This window comes from Drosophila kikkawai, chromosome X (genome assembly GCF_030179895.1).
Source record: "Drosophila kikkawai strain 14028-0561.14 chromosome X, DkikHiC1v2, whole genome shotgun sequence".
Lineage (NCBI taxonomy): Eukaryota > Metazoa > Arthropoda > Insecta > Diptera > Drosophilidae > Drosophila > Drosophila kikkawai.
Window position 1 is genome coordinate 14,592,647 of NC_091733.1, and position 16,077 is coordinate 14,608,723.

Below are 16,077 nucleotides of genomic sequence, written 5' to 3' on the forward strand. Positions count from 1 at the left end.
TCGCAGGACTCACCTTGCATCCGGGTAAGTAGCAGGAGCAGCGTGCAGCAGAGGGCCTGCAGCAGCTCCATATTTCATCAGCTCTGAGTTATGCCAACGCGACTCCGTCTCTGACTCTGACTCCGACACCGACACCAAGTCCAAGTCCGACTCCGGATCCAGCGAAACTTGGCCCGTAACTTACTGCTGCCACTGTCAGGGGAAGAGGGGGGAATGCCACCGAGGAGCTCGCCTGCTTAACGTCCGTTTTTCCGCTGCTCCCAGGCTGCTTCCAGGCTTTTCCACTCCGTCCGATCGGGGCGAATACTATGGGAAACTTAAAAGGCAAACGGCATTCTGCGTAATTGCACAGCCAAGAGAACTGCAAAGAAACCAAGAGGGTAGAATGAGTGAGAGCTGCCAGGATTCTGAGGCGGCCTTAAATTAATTAGGACAATGCTCCAGGTGAGTCTGGACTTGAGTTATACCTAGTTAAAGTTCTTACAAATATAGGTAATTGGTTTGTAATTATTGGAAATTTAAGTAATATTTTTAAAAGGTTTTCAAAGATAAACAACTAAAAGAATATGAGATCTAAATAGTCAACAAATCAATCAAGATCACCTAGTATCCTCTAACTTCTTGTACAGGGTATGCGGTAGCATTTGTATTAGCCATAAAGGCTCCGAGGCCCTTGGAGGCATTACGTCAGAGATGGAATGCACTCGCTGCAAATGTTATTAACAAACACAATGCCATAAATACAGAGCGAATACACACACACACACACACACACACACATACATGACCAGGAGGGGGTGTGATGGTGTGTGGTGTTCCAACACAACAACAACAGGACAACACAATGGCCACGGCTGAGTGACCTTTCTGGTCGTCAAGTAATCGCATTCGCAACGGTAGCCCCCGACAACTTCGCATTTTTATGGCAACAAACGTCAGCCATAAACATTTTTATAACGCAGCCAGCAGGAAGTGGGGCGGAGGGGGGCAAAGAGGGGAAAAGAGGCGGAAGAAAAGTGGGTGGCGGCGATGGCAAGGAAAACGCATAAACCACAAGCAAAATGAATTGTGTTTTCACTTTTTGTAATTAGCCTGCACTAAAGTGCTCCAGCGAGTGCCAATGCCCGGGAGTGGAGTTGCCCAAGGAGTTCTTACCACCGGCTTTCCCTTCGAAACTAAATCATGATAAATGCACCTGCCAGGTGGAAAACTCGGCCAATTTAATCAGGGGAAAAAACTTTACAGCAGCTGCTAATCGAAGTTAAAAAAAAGGCATATATAAATCAATCGATGAGGGAAAATGTCTAAGAAAAGTATATAAAATTCACAGAATATTTCTTAATTAGTCTAGCAGTCAAGTGAACTTGAAAATCTCTCTATATTTTTGGGGAAAAAAACCCTGCCCAAGGGCAACGAGTTTTCCTCAGCAAATTGAGCCGCTTTTCCTGGGTCCACCTCAAAGTTATTTGTATTCAAAATATTCATTTCACTTCGTGCTGGGACCGTTGCGACAATTTGTAAACTAGACCTGAATAAAACATGAAAAGTGGTGAGTGGGGCAGAGGGGGACATGTGACCGACCGCTCTACGTTCGCTTTTCCGGCTGTCGGACAGGCGTAGAGTCCCTCCCCCCCCTCCCTCAGCTCTTGGACAAAACTGCACGGTTACATAAACAGGATAATAAGGCACTTAACATGCACTCGTCGCTGTTGTCCAACACACATAGCCTCGTGTACCCGCATTTTCCGGGTTGGGGGAGAGGGAGGGGTATAGAATGAGCTGGAAAAACCTCGAGCAGCAAATGGCGAATGTTGAATGTTGAATGCCGAATGCCAGGAATGCCAGGATGGCTCCGCTGTAGGCGTAACAATAAGGAGCCAGCCGGGCAACAATGGGGGCCAGCAGTCGCCGGCACTTATGTCAGAGCAAATCAAGCGTTACAGGGGGGGGGGGGGGTTCGGTTTCCCCGCCTTCCCGCTTTCCTTCCCCTGCCTTAATTTACGTTTTATGTCATGTCACGAGCGTAATTGAAAATTTCCCCCCGGCTCACATGTTTGCATTTGGGCTTCAAAGTTAATGCCAGATCGAAGCTAATGAAGCCATCAGTGAGGCAACTACTGGAATTCCAAGGAGATTTTCAATGGGAAAATTGAAACTACAAATATTAGAAAAATCTATTTTGAAATGAGAATAATACATAATTAAAGCAAAGGTTTCAAAAAAAAATTATTTGAAAATATTTAACCTTAAAAAATATAATACAAGTGCAAAGGCGATTCTTAAAAGGAATATTTAATATAAAACTATTAAAAAATACCTATAAAAAAGTGGGGAAAAAAATATAAAATATATATAAATATACTTACAAGTATACACCCTTAAAAAAAATATTTAAAATATTTATATAAAGTCTAAAACTTGTAAAAATAAATCCAAAAAATCTGTTTTAAATACCAACTAAGAAACAACTTGAAATTTAAATTATTTAAAAATATATAACCTTAGGAAAATATATTAAATTAACTTAAATACATTTTCTAGCAAAACTAACAACACTTTCTTTAAAGAAAACTCTTCTATTAAGATCTCTAAACATTACATTTCATTTTAAAGAAAATATTTTCTCAGCCCAGACATATCTTGCATAGATTTTCCCCCCTTTCTGTTATTATTTTATACAAATAAATTGAAAACTAAATTGCCCTAGTTCCTATTCAAATTATTTTCATAAACTTAAATATTTTACAAAGAAGAAAAATGCGAACAAAAAGTTAGAGAGAGCTCGGTGCATTCCATTTGATCTGCTGGCAATGATAAGTGAAAATTCATTTGCCACATTCGGTCAGTCCAGAAATTAAACTACACTTTTCTCAATTAACTTTCAAACTTGGAGGCATTGAAGGACCTCAGGGGCAGGACAGGAGCCAGGGCAGCAGCCAACAATAGAGCGGATTATGCAATTTGAATGCAGCCTTATCTGGCATTTCAGGCATTTGTCACACAGTTTACACATACATTTTATTTGAATTTTAATAAGTCGCCGCCAGAAGGGAATCATTTTTGGGGGGAAAAACTTAAACTGAATGCATACATTTCATAAATAATAAAGACCCTTGCATACTTTTTGGTATTAATTGGGGATTTGACAACCAGGCTAATGCGGTCCTTGAGCTTTATTAACAAGTCTGCATATTATCCATTATCCCAGCAGCCCGATGAAAGCCTTAAATTATTGAATTCATTTCATTTCGGGGCCAGTGACTATTGGGCTTAACTTGTAAATGGTAGTTAAGCCCCAAAGGATATTCCGATTAGCCGCAGGACGAAGGACGCCACACACACAAATCATTCGCAGGCCGTTGGATTCTTAATTTGCTTGAAATAAATTTTATTGGCATTGCAATGCAGCTGAGCAGCTGCAGGAGCAGGAGCAGGAGCCCCCGTCCTCGTCCTGGAGCCACAACTAAATGACATTTATTGTCAGTTTGGCAAAAGGCTGTAAAACGTTAACCGAAAATGTCTTTTTCATATTTTTCATGCACAATTTCAGCAGGGCAGGAGTATGCGTATGCATTGCATTTTTCACATATAAATTCGCTCGCTCGCTCGCTACTTTTGCGTATTTATTTATTGACCAGATCCCAGTTCGAGGTCCTGGACCAGGTCCCGTGATGCCATTCCATTCCAGTTTCATTTGCGGCCCGCGACGAAGAATATTGCAATGGCTGACAAATTTATTTCGTTTGCCACCGCCACCGCCACCGCCGACGCTGACGCCGAAGCCTCCGGCGGTTTTTCTTTTCCAGTCCGTTCAGCTTTTCACAGCCACCCCCCACCCTCCGGCCTTTGTTCTTTTCATTTTTGCAATGTGTCGAGCCCTGCCATGCATATTAAAATGTTCAAAAAACGCACACACAGATGCGGCGAACCGGCCATTTACTGTTGCATATTCATTATTGAAAAGTTTTTCTGCAACTCATAATAAAAATGATAACCAAATGTTTTAAAAATCTATATAGTACATGCATACAGATGTCCTGTGTGCAGGCATTTTCCCCCGGCTGTGCAAAACCATGAATGCCACACCAATTTCCTTGAGGGATCGAAAGCTACTGAGAGCTTTTACTCTCAATTTATGTGGAAATTAGTCGACCAGAAGACCTTTGATTGCCACAACGCCTCGAATTTTATGGGAGGAGGAAGAGGGAGGCTGTAAAAACCCTTTGCCTAGATCGAATATAAATTTATTTAAAAAATAAATAAATCACATTCAAACTGGATTTGAGAACAACTTCAATCAAACTTGCAAAACTTGCAAAGATCTATTAAAAATGTGTGTCGGGAAAAGCTTTCCTAGCCGGAATCTTTGGCTTACGACCCTCAGGAGTTGCCTTCTTGCGCTTCTTCCCCTTGGGCTTCTCGACCACCTCCACCTCGTTGGTTAAGTCAATCAAAGCCAGGCGTTCGTAGAAGAAGCTCTTCAGCATCAGGCCCGCCGTGTGGACCTCAGTGCCCTTCAGGTTGAACAGCAGGCAATTCTCAAAGACAAACTTGAAATCTTCGATGGCCTCGTCCGCCTGGTAGTAGTAGTTGAAGGCCAGCCGGTGCTTGATGGTGTTCAAGTCCATTGGCCGCTTGATCACCGTGTGATAGTGGGGCACCCCCAAGGTTATCGAGTTAACGGGGTGGTGGAAATAGAAAGCCCAGGGCTTTCTCCAAATGGCAGACAGCAGGGGCTTGAAGGACTCCAGGACATTGGTCTTGCGACCGGGACGTTTTGGGTGCGGATAAACCGGTGGCTGAACGATTCCATTTACCGGATGCATCAACTCCCTAACTTGAGGTCTTGGCATATCAGAAGGAGGCATTTTTGGTAATTGAATTGAACTATTAGTACAAGGAATTAATAAAGAATAAATTTAACAAAAAAAAGGACACTTTATTCTCACTTTTTTTAATTTTTAAGAATTCACAGCACACAACCTTTCAGCTCGGAGTTGGAAGTAAACTAATCTTTCTGGTTTCTCGAAACTTAAAAGGTGCTAAGGTGAGTTGACGTATCATATAGAAACTGTGCTCAAGGGTATCCTTGATTTATACAATTTTTTATATACCCTTAACTACATTCAAAAATTATTTATTATTGTTTAGGATTCAGTTAAAAATTTATTTTTTAAATAATTCAAAAACCCTTAAAATTTCCAATCAAGATATTACTGCCTTTTTTTCCGAAGCCCAAGTTAATCCCTTGGAGATTTTCGCTCCTAATTACTTTCTGCAGCCCTAGAAGACTTCACTTTCCGGCCAAGTTGGCGAAACTAATTTGCTGGCTTCCCCAACTTATTTTTTGGCCATTCAAAATCCCCCCTTTTCCCCTTTTGGCCGCTTTTCAACGGATTTTCCACTGTTACTGCAGCAATCTCGGCGCCTCGTAAAAGTTGGGACATTCCTGGGGATATATGGTTATGGTATGCCTTCTCACGTTACGTTACGACTTTTGGCGTAACAGTTGCGTGGAGCATTACGCGTACGTAAACATAAACGGCTGCTAATTGAAATATTAACACCTAAACGGACGATGACGACGACGCCGGTGTCACCGCACCAATCACCGAGTGTGCGTGTGTGAGTTTTTAGAGTGTGCGTGGTGTGTGTGTGTGTGTGCAATTAAACAAAATGCGCATAACAATTGGCTAACCACGATATGCGACCTCAAAAACATAAACAACCGCAAATGTTGCGTCATGAACACGCAAATGGCCAAAAAGAGCACAAAGTTTCAGGGGGGGGGGGGGGGGGAGAGGGTGGAAAAATGTATGGGGAAAATACGTATATGTATTATATGTATTTGGGGGGGGGGGAAGGGGCAACGACTATTAAAGTGTATATTTGTAATAACCCCGAAGCTCTATATTTTATAACATTTTGTGGCGACCGAAATTTAATTCAATAAAATGTGATTTCTATTTTCAATATTCTAGGCAAGATGTGAGGTTTCTAGATATTTTTTAAATATTTTTAAATTAATTATTACAACTTGTTTTAATTATGAAAAAAAAACAAGAAAGGAAGCTCACTTCGGCACCCTTGCAGATTGGTTTTGATGTTTATATTATAGATTTAAATGCAGAAAACACTCACAAAATAGAGTTTCATTACATTTCACCTATACTTATTATGTTTACAGTTTGACAGTTACAGTTTTACATTCCCAGCTTTACATATTTTATACATTTACCGATCGCTTCTATGGCAGCTATAAGATATATTTGTCCGATTTTTATGAAATGTATACCAAAATTCTAGAATAATAAAAAAAGGTTATATCTCATAGTTTCCCGATCGTTCCTTTGGCAGCTTCATATATCATATGGTCGTCCGATTTTCATAAAATTAAAAAAGAAAATCTGAAATAATATAAAATGGCCATATCTTGAAAATGATGAAAAAATATTGAAAAACAGCTAAGTAATACATTTTTTTCTAAAAATTTATGGGACATTTGTATGGCAGCTATATGATATAGTCGTCCGATCTGGCCCGTTACGATATATATGGCAAAGAGAGTATATAAAAGACTCTTTCTTTTCTTTATAAATTTTTTTTTAGTTAAAGAAAAACAGTAAAATTTTTATATTTTCCAAAAGTATTTAAAATATTACAGCGTTTTTTAAATAATTTTCAAAAGGTGCCTGAAAGTAGGCTACAAGGAAGTACAAGAGGTTTTAAAACTCTTAAGAAAGGTGCCGAAAAGTATGCTGCAAATTTTATATAGTAAAAACATTTACAATGAATTTGCTAAATATAAAGTTTTTTAATTGATTAAATAATATAATTAAATTAATATAAATAAAAATAAAATAATTGTGATTTTAGGTATAATTTTAAAATTTACATTTAATTTAAAATAAATTGTATATCTTTAAAATATCCTAGCTTACTTCAAGCCATATTCTTAGAAGATTAAAAATTCCCACAGACTTTTAAATCACATTTTTTGTCAAGACAGATTATAAAATACATTTAAAATACATTTAAAATGCTTTTTCAAATGTCTTTTATCAAATTTTTCACAAAACCTTTCAGTGAGACAATCTAACTTGGACAAAAATGGCACTCAAAAGGCATCCTAATGCATTATATTTTTTATATTTTGCACAGGCTTAGACCAGGACAATAGCGCCAGTATACGGGATTCTGTCTCAGCCTCCCTGGTCGATGCGAAAATTTGCCGGTGAATGCAACTTGATTGGCGGCGACTGCGACTGAAATCAGACAAAAGTCGAAACGGAAGAACCAGCCTTCGCTGGCGAAATTTTTTGATGAAAATTCTTTTTATTAATTTCGTTTGGATTGCGCTTGGCTAGGAAAACACGTTGGCGAAAAAATTGCAAATAAATTGCCAGCTTGATTTTATTGTCGGCATCGCGCCTGGCGTCGTCGGGCCTGATGATGTTGATGGCGCGACGCCGTTCAGGGAAATTGTTGGCAAATATTTGTGCAATTTTTTCTGTGTTTTGTATATTTTCCGACGCCGCCGCCGCTGCTCGAAATTGTATGTTGTGTATGGTGGGGAAAACGAGACGGTTGTTTGCTCAAAAATTGGCCATTTGATTGATGAAAATTTGATGGAATATATTTGCCATAAATATTCGCATAAAGAACAGTCATTGCCTCCGCCTCCTCTTCACCTTCCTCCCATGAGAACTGATTACAATTGCCACACGCTTGCTAATTCGCTTCAATTAAACCACTTTAATTGTTATTATCATCAGTGGAATACCAGCGGCAGTTGCTATTGCAAATAGTCACAATCGAAAGCCTCTCCATATGGATTTCATAATTTTTAAATTAGGCATCAAGTGTGGCATTTATTGCGTTTAATTCAATCTAAACGATGTGTTTTGGTTTGCATTTTTTCAAAATAATGGCAATTAAGTATTTTTATAGAATGAAACATGGGTTTGAAATTGATGACACTTTATAAATAGTATTATTTATTTTTCTAATAATTAAAATAAGCTAAAAACGAGATGAAAACTAGATAAACTGAATATAAACTTCTAGTTTTCTTATTGCTTTTTTAGTTAACAAATTCAAAATGTTATTATTTTTATTTTATATATATACCAAATTATTTTTTGCTTAAATTTTTGGATTATTTCACTTACTATTATGTTTTTTTTTTTAATTTTCACAATTACATTTTAGTAATTTAAAATTGGGAAGTAAAGAAAAGTAATAAAAGAAGGTCATCCAAAAAAATGTTAGTATTTCCAAATTCACTTCACATTTTACACAATTTTCAAAGCAATTTTTAAAAATTCTTTTAAACTTAAATAAACTTCACAGAAAGCTTTACTTTTCTTGCATAATTTATACATTTTTTCAGACTCTTTGAATAAAAATTATTATTTTAAATTTAAAAACCTCTTCTTGAAACGTTTCTAAGCACTAGATATTTAAGTCAACACTGGCATCTAAAATAATGGGCATTTAATAATTATTAAAAATTAAAATTAAAATAATGGGCATTTAATAATTATCAAAAATTAAAATTAAAATTATTGGACAGCAAAGTTTAACAGAAAACTCAAAAAAAAAAATATTTCCACTTTTTCATAACAAAAACTTAACATAAAATTAAAATAAAAAAGGAAATCCACTTGACAAATAACAGAAATCTTTGACTTTGGCCAAACGGGGTATTCCCACTGCTGTTGGAATTTTGAAAAGTGCGTGAGAATGTGCTGTCACCGTCTATTTGAATGCACTTCCGTTTCCGGCACTCGAAGTTGACATTTCAAATGCAATAGAGAAACGATTAGTCAACAACCGTTAGGCTTTGTCTACGATTTGTTAACGGTTTTCGTTTGTTTTTCTCATTTTTTTTTTCATTCTATTTTTGAATTGGGCGTAAAAATGGGCGGGTAAGTTGAAGCTAATGAAAATTACCGGGCAACGCCGAACACAGCATGTGAGTTTGTTTTGCCTGTTTGATTATAACGAGCACAAATTACGTTGATTTGGGGCCTTTGCGGTTGCAATTTGTTTTGACACAAGTCCCCGTGTATCCCTTATCCCTTATCCCATGTCCTGTGTGTGTGTGTTTTGTGTGGCCTCTCATTAGTTGCTTGAGGAATTTCATTGGCTTTACCTTTTAATTTGATTAATTTGGCCGCCCGACTTTGGCTTTTCTCTGGATTAAATGGCGGCACGCAACAAAAACAACAAAAATCGTTAATAAAAATTTTCTATTTCTAGTTGAGTATTTGTTTTATATTTCTAAATTTCCTAATTTTATTAGAAACAATTTCTATCGTAGCACTCGAGACCTGGTCTCTGATTTTTGGGGTTCTTGAAGTGCACTCTTTGGCTTTATTTATTTTTTTTAAACGCGCTACGCGAAGGCTTCGAATCCTGGCGGAACAGGACCAGGACCCAGAACGACTACCGCACGTGTTGACGCTTCAAACAAAACTGTTGCGCGGCCAAAGGAGCCACAACAAACTCAAGTCCTGCCAGAAGTCCTAGTCCTCGGTTCTGTGACCGAACATCAGCCGAAGCAGTCCTCGGCTTTGGATCGGCTCCTTCAGCTTTGCCGTTGGCTGTGGAACAGTTTCTGTTTACAAACTTGGCCATTGGCGCCTGCGTCCCTCAGCCGAGTTTGTAGCCGAAGGCATTCGTCCAGCCGACAGGACACCAGACGAAGTGGCACGAACCAAAGCCGAGCGTTGGACACGAAGGCATGACCCACCTCGTGGTGGGTTTCTCTAGCCGGCTTCATTCCGTTTGTTTACGTTCTGTTCTGTTTACATTCCAGGCTGGAAGAGGGAAGGGGTGGGAAAGCTGGAGACACGTGGCAGGCATCCTTGGCCTGGTGTGGGGTCCTGGGCCCCAACGAGTTCGTTGAATCCCAGCGCAGGAATGCCGGCAAGGACCATTGAAGAGTTGATTTTATTGAAGCGAAGGGGAGTTTTCAAAACAAAAGATCAAATTTTAGGTTAATCGATGGCAGTTGTAGGGTTTAAAAGCTTAAAGTAAGCCATTTTTCATATAGATTCATGGAAATTTTAAAAGTGGCTTAGGTCAGGAGAATTTTCTCATAAATATTTGTATTTGTTAAGAGGTAAAATCATCGACTTGAACTCTAATTGCCTGAACTTTTGTATACATTTTAAATTGGAAATGTATTCAAGGAAAATATCTATAAAATTTCCTAAGACTTTCCTTATTTTATAATTTATTTTAATTTTAAATAAGCTCCAATAAAAATATTCAATAATCAGAAATTTCATAAAGAAAATATCTGTAAAATTTGCTACGAGTTGTCCTATTTTATAATTTATATTTAAAAATATTTAAAAATTTCCTAAGACTTTCCTTATTTTATAATTTATTTTAATTTTAAATAAGCTCCAATAAAAATATTCAATAATCAGAAATTTCATAAAGAAAATATCTGTAAAATTTGCTACGAGTTTTCTTATTTTATAATTTATTTTACAAAATATTAAATATTAAATAATTAGGAATTTCATAAAGAAAATATAAATATCTATAAAATTTCCTAAGACTTTCCTTATTTTATAATTTATTTTAATTTTAAATAAGCTCTGCTTTGATTTTAAATACTTATTTTTAAATTTTTATTTGCAAGTGGCAGCTCGACCGGCGAGACTTTGAGAAACCTGCTCCGAGTCCTGGCTTCCATCCTGCCTGCCCGCCTGCCCGCCTGCATTTTGTGCGCATTTTTCCAACTGATTTGACATTTGTGCTAGGTAAACACAAGAATGCCAGCAACTTTTAATAAGACCAAGGAAATGGACTGGCCAAACAAATGGATGGAGTGAGACAAGGGGGGTCGGTTGAGTGCTTAGATTCTGGCCAGGACGAGTAGCAAGTGCCCAGTTTCTCTCTCCCTCTTTTGAGCAATTTAGTTTGCTGCCATTTGCCACAAATGAAATTCGCTTTTTTGGGCCGCCAACGGTGAATGCGTCATGTGTTTGCACTGCACTTGTCAGTGGCAAGAGGACCAGGCAAGTGTTCTTTGGCTACAAAGTAAACCGAAACCAAAACCAGAATCTGAATCAGAATCAGAAACAGTATCTGAATCAGCATCATAGCCTGAATCGTCTAACTAGCTGGCGTTCGGTTCAGTACTCGTGATGTGTTTGTTTGCTCAATTTTAATTAAATTTTTAGCATTGCTTCGTGTTTTGTGTTTGGCATGAAAATTTAAGCAAATTAATTGGCGCCCAATATAATAGAGAAATCAAGTGAATTGTTTGCCCAGTCGGTAAGTAATTTTAATTAATTTCCCGCATCACCCCACCCAACCCGCTGCAGCTCCTGCTAAAATTGCAATTGCAATCAATGCGAAATCAAGTCAAAAGCCCAATCAACTTGTTCAATAGTTTGGGGTAAGTGTGGGTGTGGGTGGGAGGTAGGTGTGTATGTGTGTGCTCCAGGTGTCAAGCCCTTGAGGCAGGTATGGCTTAGATCGAATGGGTGCTATCCTGGCCCAGGATTAAAATATATTTTTAACATAACTAAAATATCTGTTAAATAGTTTTAAATTGTTTATAAAATTTAAAACAATTTCATAAAGAACGCCAAGTACCTTAGACAACAGCATACCCTGCTTATCTAGAGGTAACCACACGTGAGACAGGAAACGGCCTTCAGCCCTCCCACATGTCCAAAAGTTCTTTATTACCTTCGTAGCTGGATTATTAAAATTTCATCGAATTACGTGCGAATAATACGGAATTGGCCTTAGCACTCTATACATCGTGCTCCTGCCACACTCTTGCCTCTACAATTAAGTTTAGCAGTTGAGGGGGGAAAAAAACCTAAGACAAAGGCAAGAGAAATCGGGAAAAACTTATCAATTTTTTATTGCATTCAGACATTTATCTGGCTCAAGGTTGCAGTCTCTCCCCCCTCTCTCTTTCCTTTAAGAAACAACCAAAAATAGCCGTGTTATAGGTTTACTCTAGCATTTCTACAGCTTCCATGATGATGATGATGAGTGTGCCGTGCCGCCGCCCCACAATAAAGCAAAACTTTTTTGATTACTTTATGCTAACGGCAGCTGCGTCGCGTTCACATTTAGTTTTTGGCTTTGGCCGCAAAGTAATTGCAGGACCAACACTGACAAACAAAAAAATCAGGCAGAAGGAGCCATCAGGAAGGAGTAGGTAGGGGGAAGTAGGTTAGGTGCTGTGGCCACCGACAGCTGTCTGTACATGACCTGCTGGATGAACGACTTTGGGAACACCCCGTGGCAACAAAGTTATAAAGGAAAAAATGTTGTTCACAAATAAATAGAAGGGTATAATACCCTGTGAGGAAAAATAGGTACATTTAAGGTAATAAAACATTATAGAACTACATTAAAACAAAGAATATATGTGGGTTTTAAGGTTTTATATATTTTATAAAAAATATTTTCGGGTTTAAAAACCACAACTAATTATTTTCAACTATTTTTCTCTTCTATAATATCTATTTAACAGTCTACAAATCTTGGAATATTATATTTAGATATTCAAAAAAGATAATAAACCTACAATATACCTTATATCTGGCTTTTCCAGGGTACTTTATCTCTCTACTTTATAAACCTCAATTAGGTATATCTTAAGTAGCTATATAAGCAGGAAGAAATATTTCTAGATATTTATTTAGCATTATCAAGTAGTATTTGAAAACCTTAAAAATTTTAAAACCCCCCCATAAACTATTTTTATCCCTTTAAAAATATATTAAACCATATTAAAATCTTAATATCTTCTAAAAAATATTATAAATAAATATTATAAACCCTCAAACCTATATACGCCTTGGATTTACAGGGTACTTTAGCTCAGCTGAATGTTCTGCAAATGTAATTAAACGAAAGACGCTTGAAATGCGCGAGCTTGACCGCTCATAAAACTTTGACAATGCTGGCCACACACCCCCGTACCCGTTGCCACAGTGAATGACCGCTTTATTAGCCAAGAGACATTTGAATTCTGGCAAAAAAAAAAAAAAAAGAGAAACCTCAAAAAAAAGGGCACCGATGGTGGGCCTTGTAGTGCATGCATTACTCATACGACATGTTGTCGCTAGCCATGAGAAATTAAATTTAGGAAAAATAGGGCCAACGGCCGCAGCTGGGGCCCCTTTTTGACTTTCAGATCGCTGCAGAAAATGGAACCAAAACCCGGCGATGCCAAAAACTGGGACTTGCCACAGTTGATTGGTTAGCACTAAGCGGGAAATTTGCCGGCCATAAATGTGGGTTTCAACCCATTTTTCCCCTCATGTTTTTCCTCTGTGGGCCAAAACAAAAAAATTTACATTCCTTGCTTTTTTCCGCTTTCCCCCTGGTCATTGCCTTCGCCTAGCCGGATCTATATGTGTATAAACATATATATTTAAAGCCCCAAAATATGTGTTTCAGTGTGAGTATGTGTTGGTGTGTGTGCAATGTTAACTTGGCTGGCCAAAAATGTTGAGAGCCCGGCTAAAGTTTCTGCAGCTTCCCCGGCAGTTTTGCAGCCCCTGTGCTTGCATATGTGCCGGTTAAGTGGTTTTTGTGGCTGAAAAGCAGAAAACTCATTAAAGTTTATTTCAAACACCAACAACAACAACAACAACAACAGCAGTGGCAGTGGCAGTGGCTCGTCGAAGGGGTTGAAAGGGCGTTGGTGGCAGGAGGTGGAAACTGCAAACTTCGGTCAAAAATTAAGACATATGCCGAGGCTGAAACCGAAACTGAAACAGAACAGCAACGAACTTCACGGTCTTTGTCCATATCTATACCGTTATGCATGTCTCCGTCTTGGCACTTGCCATTCCCCCATGACACTTGCAGCGTCTTTTAACACTTAACAGGCATCAGCGATGACACAACCTATCGATATGTATGTATATCGAACAGGAGAGTTTGAAATTGTATATCGACAAAAATTAATATGCACAATTTGATTTCAAGACTATCGTTATTTTATATAAAACAATGTTAAATATTGAATATCGATACTATCGAACAATTGAAGTCTCTTTTGATTCCTTTTTTACGATAAAAATAATCGAATATATATCAAGCCAAGTATTGATTTATATCGCAACTTTAAAATATCAATTAATAGATTTACAGTATCGATAAAATGGCATTTTCTGTTATTTGTATATCGATTTTTATATCATATCGAAATTATAACGAATAAATAAACATTTTTATACATTTTTTCCTATATGTATTCGGTATTTCTATTGACAAACAAATACATTATTAACTATGTTTAGATATATTTTAAAAAAATTTGTTTTTTTTATTTATCGATATTTTTATTGTATTTATTTTATTTGTTTATATATTTTTATCGATATTTCGCTACTTTTATATTGAAGTTTCTCCATGTTGGGACCCCAACATGCACTTCGATGGGTCATGAGAGCTGAATAATATATAGAAGGGGCACTTTAGCTGCGGTTTTTCTGGCCCCAAAACTTTGAAAAGTGCAACCCGAGGAGGGGCGCTAGAAGAGCCCCCCATTGGGAGAGGGTTGCAAAGAACAACAAAACTCCCATCGAGTCACCCACGACGAGGGTCAATTTACTCAATTCGGAAGTTACCGCCAGCCAGCCAAGGGGCTCTCCAACAAAAGCCCTCGGCTGCGATCGCTGACTAATGATTATTTGAAGGCACTGTTAAATAAATTTAGTTCTTTTAAATACAAATAATAATAGTAAAAATACAAATAAAATAATTTAAAATAGTTTAAAATTTTTGAGAATTTTTTAAATGTTAATGCAAGCTTAGCAAAGCCTTTCAACAGAAATATTTAAACATATGTACGTTGTTTATTATTTTAAAAATTTATTAATTTTTAAGGAAAACCCAAGAGACATTAAACTTTGATCTCAAATTATGATATATGAACCTTAAGTAACCACAAAAAGCTACCTTAACCTTTTGAAAATATCTTAAATGTAACCAAGAAAGTCATTAATATTTTTCCCCATCTATTATATACCCCTGATAACCCCCCAAAAATGACCTGGGCCTTGTTAAATATGACATTATATTGTCCGTGTCGTAGCATGTGTGTGTGTGTGTGTGTTTGGTCAGTTGGTCATTTGGTGTATTGTTGGCCTGTTTTTGTTGCTGGCACACTTATGGCACAAATTAAACAATCTGTTGACAACTATTGGCCACAAAATCTTTGTTAATTGCCTTTTTGTCCGGCCTCAAGGCGGCGCCCCGTGCGTGTGTGTGTGCAACTAATGGACCACCCACTGTTTACTAATTGCTCCGTGCTCCCTCCCCATCCTCCCTTTACAATGATATGAAATTAATATAATCGGTTGGTGTTTAAACAGCTATTTTGGTAAATTTAATTGCACTTTAATGGCACAGCAAGACACATTGAGGGTAATTTGTGTTGGAAATTTAAATATAAATAAAATAATAATAATAAGTAAGAAAAGTAAGAAAAACTACGTCTTTCAATTTTAATAAAAATTTGAAAATTAATTTAACAAAATGAAAAATAAAATAAAATACAAAAACAAGAGGCAAGCGGGAAAGTTAACAGACGGATAAAGCCATGCTGGTTAAGAGGTCCAGAGGTCAAGAATGAAATTAAATGAAAGCTTGTGTTGAGCAATAGCAGAGTAGCTCATATCAGGCATTTTAAATATATTTTTAAAAAAATATAGGAAAATAAATAAAAAATTAAATCAAAAAATACCTTGAAGTGAATGAGAAGAAGAGTTGAGATAGCAAAATAAATGTTGAAGAATAAATAATTGTTGTTAAAATATAATGAAATATGTTTTATTTTTTTCGGGAAACACTTGTACTTGTTCGAAGAATCAATTCAGACTGAATAAGTAGCTGCTGGGCTGGTGGAAAGTCATGACTAGCTTGATAAGGTTTTTATTTTTATTTTTTTTTTAGACTTGAAGAACTTCTATTATGATCTGCAGCAAAATACCTAATCTTTATGCCGCTCAAAAGTAGAATTCTGAATATATTTTGAATTAATAAGACTTTAAATTATTTAATTAACATAAGAAT

General features: G+C 37.2%; 2 protein-coding genes across 2 annotated transcripts in view; both read right to left on the reverse strand.

Moving 5' to 3' along the window:
- The window catches only part of CARPB (Carbonic anhydrase-related protein B), a 58,977-nt gene extending 43,107 nt beyond the window's left edge, over positions 1-15,870 (reverse strand). The window contains exons 1-2 of the mRNA XM_017174815.3: positions 15,749-15,870; positions 14-361 (exon numbers count right to left, since the gene is read on the reverse strand). Coding sequence (XP_017030304.1) covers positions 14-71 — 58 coding nt within the window. The 5' untranslated portion in view covers positions 72-361; positions 15,749-15,870. The remainder of the gene's footprint in view (positions 1-13; positions 362-15,748) is intronic.
- On the reverse strand, positions 4,229-5,083 carry LOC108080174 (bromodomain-containing protein 2-like). The gene is made up of 2 exons (XM_017174821.3): positions 4,950-5,083; positions 4,229-4,887 (listed from the first exon to the last, which is right to left on the reverse strand). Exon 2 carries the CDS (start codon positions 4,866-4,868, stop codon positions 4,326-4,328), a length of 543 nt encoding a protein of 180 aa, XP_017030310.1. The 5' UTR covers positions 4,869-4,887; positions 4,950-5,083; the 3' UTR covers positions 4,229-4,325.
- Positions 15,871-16,077: the final 207 nt, after the last annotated feature.

Coding starts and splice junctions, on each gene's coding strand:
- LOC108080174 (XM_017174821.3), bottom strand. CDS start 4,868: ATGCCTCCTTCTGATATGCCAAGACCTCAAGTTAGGGAGTTGATGCAT.